The 6,851-nt window shown below is 38.2% G+C and overlaps 1 protein-coding gene across 5 annotated transcripts; it reads left to right on the top strand.

Annotated features, from left to right (window-relative positions):
* Positions 1-1,323: 1,323 nt before the first annotated feature.
* On the top strand, positions 1,324-6,437 carry LOC145595918 (uncharacterized). Of its 5 annotated transcripts, none has more exons than XM_081652364.1 (2): positions 1,324-4,248; positions 5,594-6,437. In XM_081652364.1, the coding sequence occupies exons 1-2, from the start codon at positions 1,794-1,796 to the stop codon at positions 5,638-5,640; spliced, it is 2,502 nt and encodes an 833-aa protein (XP_081508490.1). In that variant the 5' UTR covers positions 1,324-1,793; the 3' UTR covers positions 5,641-6,437. The 5 variants fall into 5 exon arrangements, with proteins under 5 accessions (XP_081508490.1, XP_081508484.1, XP_081508478.1 ...); XM_081652358.1 differs by having other exon boundaries at positions 5,591-6,437; XM_081652352.1 differs by having other exon boundaries at positions 1,324-4,271.
* The last annotated feature ends 414 nt before the right edge of the window (positions 6,438-6,851 follow it).

Raw genomic sequence — 6,851 nt, 5'->3', positions numbered from 1 at the left:
ACTGGCCGAATAATGATACTTTAATGATTATATATTCTTCACAACTAACTATTTTTTTGACAATTAACAGTTAACGTCACAACCAACAACTACCTCCACATCTTTATTTTGCCAAACATGCCATCGATCTTGATAACTATTATGAAAATCAAATCGTAGATGGTAAGTCCACATTAATTATAACATATATACACAAATACACAATAAGTTTTGGAATCTACGAATTATCAATTAATTATAATTGGCTTTGTATCTTTGAAATATCTTATCTCCTCCACGAGTTATATGGGGTATCTTTTCTCGATACTTTTAAAGCAAATATGGACACGAGAATTAAAAAAGACGATTTAATGTTCTACAAAGTATGTAAGACATATAAAACTTTGTATTGAAGATACCAATTCCTAATACTCCATAGAATACATCCAAGCATATAACACTAATATTCTCACTTGTGACAACCAACCCCCAAGTTGGGTCTCAAATAAATGATTATAATGGTATAATGAACAATAGGGGTTAAACAAAGGCAAAAGAGCAAAATAGCATGTAGTTTGCCAAATTTGTGTATATTACCTACTCTTGAGGCTTTTGAAAACCCAAGGTTGGATTCCATGTAGATTTGGTAATACTTATTCAAACACAAAATTTTGCTCCTTCAACCTAATTGGTCAACACCAATACTACTTCCCAACCCCAACAAATATTGGTGGGATCACATTAAATTCCTAGGTTACCCCTTTTATATATACCCCTATTCAATATCACCACATGAATAACAAGCCTCTATTAGGGAAATCCAATTTTGCTTGCCGAAGATAAATCTTTCCTATATCAATTTTTATTATTTTATAATAATATTACCCCTCTCTAAAAGTTGAATTTTTAAAAAATAAAACCAAAAAGGTATAAACAAACAAGAAGGGTGGATGGATCCCACATTTGAAAAAGAAAATTTATTATTTTATTTTTAATTAATTATTAAAATAATTTTAAAAAAATAATATTGGACTATCCTCCATTATCTGAGGGAGGGCCCCTCTTTCTTTTAACATGACCCCAACAATACCAACACAAAAAAAATGAACGATAAACAAAATAAAATAAAAATAAAAAATATACTCATAGAATTTTCATTCTTTTATTTTATTATTATTATTAAATATACATTTAAATTCAAAAAAATGAAAAAGCGCGTGTAGTAGAAACGCAGAGTGAGTGAGTGTACGGAGTACTGTCGTATAGTGAATTCGTACGTTGGACTTTGGGTATTGGTTTGAATAATCAAAGGAAATAAAAGTATAAATGTAACTCGCAACAACAAAGGCGCGTGAATTAAATTCTGAAACAATAAGGACTTCACAAACACAAACACTTAAACACAAAAAACACCCTTCTTTTTATTTATTTGATTTGATTTTCTCTCTCCTAAAAATTTTCCCATTTTCTCTCTCCTCTCTAATTACCCATCACTCACTGCGAAACAACTTCGCCAAAAAATTTGCTGTAACAAACCCACCACCCTTCTCACGAAATTCACTGACTCTCTCCCATTTTTCAGATCATTCATTTCTTCCTTTCTTACTTTCTCTCTCCTCTGGTTATTTTTATTTTTTTCTATTTCCTGTTTTTTCTGTTTCTGTTATGGGGAATCGCCGGCGATGCAAACTCCGGCGAGAAGTAACGGTTTTTTCCGGGTGAATGTGTCTTTTGTAATTTTGATGTGAACAACCCCAGAAAATAGACGTACTGTGTTTTTTTTATAACAAAGAAAGTAAGTTAAAATTGGATAAATGTCGGCCGCGGCAGGGAACGCAGGGGAGACGGCGGGGGAAGAGGCGACGGCGAAAGCAGTGCATAAGAGGTACGAAGGGTTGATGTTGGTGAGGAACAAGGCGATAAGGGGGAAAGGGGCGTGGTATTGGGCCCACTTAGAGCCGTTGTTGGTTCATAACGCCGACACTGGATTGCCTAAGGCAGTCAAGCTAAAGTGTTGTTTGTGTGACACCATGTTTAGTGCTTCAAACCCATCTAGAACTGCTTCCGAACATCTTAAGAGGGGTACTTGTCCTAATTTTAGTTCTCCGACTACGCCCAGACCTTTGTCGTCTGTTTCGCCACCACCACCTCCGGTTGGCGAGTCGCAGTCGCTGTGTTTGTCATCTGGTGGTGGTGGTGGTGGTGGTGGGGGTGTTGGTAGTACTACTACGACAACGAATAATAGTACTGGGACTACACCACCACCACAAAATCCTCCCAACCACCGGAAGAGGAGTTCTTCATCGTCTTCCGGTGGTGGTAGTGTGGGGGGTGTTGGTGTTGGGGGTGTTACGACCACACCCAACACCAACACCAACACCATGGGGAACACGAATGCCCCGTATGTGGCTCCTATAAGTGTGATTGACCCAGCTCGGTTTTCGGCCGAGATGGGTTATACAAGTGGTGGTGCATTGGTGGTTCACCAAGCGCAATCACAACAGCAGCTTCAGCAAAATCAGGTGAATGTTCAGCAACAATTGGGGTTGGGGGGTGGTGGTGGGAGTGGTGGAGGGAGAGGGGATGAAATGTCGGATGCTAGGGATACTTTTGAGAAGAGTATTAAGAAGTTGAAGAGCCCTAAAGCATCACCTGGGCCTGCTTTAAGCAAGTCTCAAATTGAGTGTGCACTTGATTTATTGAGTGATTGGGTGTATGAGTCAGGTGGGTCTGTGTCATTTTCAAGCCTTGAGCACCCAAAGTTTAAGGCCTTCCTTAATCAAGTGGGTGTTCCTGAGGTTTCTAAGAGGGAGTTTTGTGGGTCTAGGTTGGATTTTAAGTACGAGGAGACTAGGAAAGAATCCGAGGCTAAGATAAGGGATGCTCCCTTCTTCCAAATTTCAACTGATGGCTGGAAGCCTAAGGGTAGTTTTGAGGAGAATTTGGTGAATCTCACTGTCAATTTGCCCAATGGTGTCAGTGTTTACCGGAGGGCGGTGTTTACGGGCGGTCAGGTGCCGTGTAAGTATGCTGAGGAAGTGTTGTGGGAGACAATGGCAGACATGTGTGGTAATGCTTTGCAGCAGTGTGTAGGAATAGTAGCTGATAAGTTTAAGAACTCAGCATTGAAGAATTTAGAGAATCAGAATCAGTGGATGGTTAACCTTTCTTGTCAGTATCAGGCCTTTAATGGTTTGATCAAAGATTTCTATAGGGAGCTCCCTTTGTTTAAAAATGTTGCTGAGAACTGCCTTAAGCTTGCAAACTTTGTCAACAACAAAACCCAAGTGCGAAATAGCTTCCACAAGTACCAACTGAGGGAGTATGGTCTTGCTGGTTTGCTTCGAGTGCCTACGAAAGAGCTCGAAAATTTGAATTTTGAGCCTATTTATGCTTTGATAGAAGACATAATGAGCTCTGCTCGAGTGTTACAATTGGTACTCTTGGATGAATCTTACAAGATAGTATCAATGGAGGACCCAATTGCTAGGGAATTTGGGGAGATGATTCGAGATGTAGGGTTTTGGAATGACTTGGAAGCAGTGCGGTCGTTGGTAAGATTGGTGAAGGAAATGGCTCATGAATTTGTGACTGATAGGCCTTTAGTTGGACAATGCCTTCACCTGTGGGAAGAGCTTAGGACTAAGGTTAAAGATTGGTGTGTCAAGTTCCACATTGCTGAAGCTCTCATCGAGAAGCTGATTGAAAGGCGGTTCAGGAAGAACTACCATCCTGCTTGGGCTGCTGCTTACATTCTGGACCCTCTTTATTTGGTGAGGGACAGCAGTGGGAAGTACCTTCCACCCTTCAAATACCTGACACCCGAGCAAGAGAAGGATGTTGACAAGCTCATTACTAGACTGGTTTCGAGGGAGGAAGCACATATTGCATTGATGGAGTTAATGAAATGGAGGACTGAAGGGCTTGATCCTGTTTATGCACAAGCTGTTCAATTAAGGGAGAGAGATCCCTCTTCTGGAAAGATGAAAATTGCCAATCCTCATGGCAGTAAGCTTGTTTGGGAAACTTATCTTCCAGATTTCAAGTCCCTTGGGAAGGTGGCTATTAGGCTTATCTTTCTTCATGCCACTGCTCGCGGTTTCAAATGTAATTCTTCATTCTTGAAATGGGTTCAAGCTCATGGACGTTCGAGGTTAGGGATGGATAGGGCTCAGAAGATGATTTTCATTGCTGCTCATTCCAAGCTGGATAGACGCGATTTCACTAGTGATGAAGACAAGGATGAAGAGCTTTTTGCATCGCCAACCGGTGAGGATGATGTCCTAAATGAGGTCTTTGTTGGTCCATGATATGTCTTCAATGCAGTCCCTTTTCTTTACATCTTCTTTTAGAAGTATAATCTCATAGCAGAATTTATTGAATTCTTTTAGCCACTTTATTAATCCTTCCACCTTTGTATTTTTGTCTCACACTCTGAAGATATTTTAGGGCACAGGATTGTGGTGAAAGGAGCTACTTACATTATTAGGGTTTCGATTTTTTTGTATTTATTCTTATTGTTAGATGCCTTGAGTTATGATTTGCCCTTACCTGGCTATGACTTTCAGTCCATTAGATGTAGAAAAGATACTAGTTTCCTTTGTGAGGATTTCTTGGAGAGCAGGAAGAATGATGTAACCTTGGTTCTGTTGCTTTGAGTAATGATTTTTTCCAAGGGGGAATAGTTTTTCATTTCTCCTTTACATTATTCGAATTTCATTCATTGATCAGTTTACCTGTAAGTTGCAATGGTTCTGCTATCTACCATTTGTGGCACTGATTTGTTCATGCTCTTTTTAGAACTAAACTTTTTGTATCACAACTTATGTTAGTTTCATATCTCTTCTTGCTTAATCTGCATGTTCCCATGTCCACAACAATGCTCTGGAATGTTTGCAGCAAGCTATTACAACTGTCTAGTGTAATACCCTTCTTAGTCTTGCTTTGTCTAGTTGCCTTGTCCGGCTTAGTGCACTCTTTACCTTCATAATAATTTATGTTTATTGGAAATTCTTCAAGTTAAAGGACTTTTGAGCTCTTAATTTAATCTTATGTCCTCTGTTTTTGACGGTCTGCATCCTGTAACATTTTGTGAATTCCATACTGCTTTGTCTTTGTTTAGAGTTTATCTTTGTCCTGTCTAATTTGGCCAAAATTTTAACATCCATGTTTACTATTATTGTTAGATTCGTTGCCTTTTTCTTTTCAGACGCATTTAGGGTTTCCACTTATCCTGAACAGTATCTGCTGATTACTGCTGAGTTAGTGCTTTCTACTATCTGTAGACAATCTTGCTGCTTGATAATTCTCAGCTTATGCTTTGAATATATTCCTTAGCTTGCCTTGTTTCTGGTAACTAATATGTGGTTCAGTGGTTAATTGGTTGTACTGGGTGTCAATAAGCAAAGCATTTCTATATCGCTTATTCAATGCAGGCCATATGTTTCTTTTTCTAGCTTTTGGCTTTCTTCCTTGCTGCACTTTATACTCATTTTTTGCTGTACATTGTTTTTTAAGTGTAGTATGATCTTTACATCAAAAATTCTATAATTGATGAATAGTATGGACATATATACTGAGATTAACACTGATATTTATCTTTCATGTTTAGTAGTTGCAGCATCAGACGATGAAACTGTTGGACTTGGAATGCCTCCTTAGACTGGTCAATAAACAGTAGGAGCTGCTGTATATCGTGGAGGAAGAATAAGCTGAAAAAGACTTGAGCAGCAAAATAAACAGGAACTGCCAGATTCACTTTGTTTTAAGGCGGCATGTTGCTCTATCAATTTATTAGATTTGGACGGAGACATGGTTTTTAAGGCATTGCAATGGATGCGAGAAGCAAAAAATCTTTATAGCTGGAGTTGCACTTGTTTTTGCTGGGTTCCATATCATCTCCAAATGTTCTAGCTTTGTGTCTGCACAACACAGTGTGGAACCCCACCATAAAAGGAAGTGGGAGTCTTTTTTGAAGCTTTGGATGGTTGCTGTGGTTCATCAAAAAATGAAAAAAAAAAAAGTTAAGTTGGGTCATTACATCAAATCAATCTTTGAATTAGCTAGCTTCTGTTTGAAAACATTAACCTTAAGCTCATGATGTTCATGCAAAAGATTGATTGGTTGATGCATCTCATCCTAGTGTGTGATTACTGTTTGGCGGAGGACCCCAAAAATGACGGAAAGACTGTCGGAAAGACACAAACAGATGAGTGAAGCTGATAGAGATTTCGCAACAAATTTGATTTGAAGATCAGGATTTGTGATATCAATCTGATAATTTTGCAGGTGATAGGAAGGATTTAGTCAATAATCTTAAGAGTAGGCATTTTAGTCCATGTACATTTGCTTCCATTTTAAGTTTGCAACTTTTTTTAGTCAGTTTCATTATTTAACTTTGTGTCAATATTATTGTCATCTTCATTCTTTGTTAGTTAAGATGATGCATTTTTTATGAAGTCTGATGTCATTCTAATTCTGATTAATAGACCTCTGTTTAGCTTTAGCTTCAATTTTGTTCAACTATTTGATTCTGTAGCATTCGGTAAACCAGGCTTGAATTGTTACAGAAGCTGATTAGCCGAGTTCTATTCGGTGTTTCCGGCTAAGAATACTGTATGAATTGCTCCTGCAGTTCTGCACAGGGTTTTCAAACATTTTCTGATGAAGTGAATTTTATGGTCAGTTTTTAAAAAAATATTATTACATACTTTGTAAGCAACTTTGACAGGAATAATCTCAGATTTGTCTGGTATCTTTTTAATAATCCTAATTTTATGTTGGTTTAGAAATCAGAATTGTCTAAATTTGGGAGAATTTTTGTCAAATCTGATGCCAATTATGTTAAGTTTTTTCCTGCATGAAAGTGGCAC

Source organism: Chenopodium album, chromosome 2, assembly GCF_948465745.1.
Source record: "Chenopodium album chromosome 2, dcCheAlbu1.1, whole genome shotgun sequence".
NCBI classification, from domain to species: Eukaryota; Viridiplantae; Streptophyta; class Magnoliopsida; order Caryophyllales; family Amaranthaceae; genus Chenopodium; species Chenopodium album.
The sequence above is the reverse complement of the archived record's forward strand: the minus strand, read 5'-3'. Positions and strand labels throughout refer to the sequence as shown.

Coding starts and splice junctions, on each gene's coding strand:
- LOC145595918 (XM_081652352.1), top strand. CDS start 1,794: ATGTCGGCCGCGGCAGGGAACGCAGGGGAGACGGCGGGGGAAGAGGCG. Junction 4,272..5,593: donor AGGATGATGTCCTAAATGAG/GTCTTTGTTGGT, acceptor CATGTTTAGTAG/TTGCAGCATCAGACGATGAA.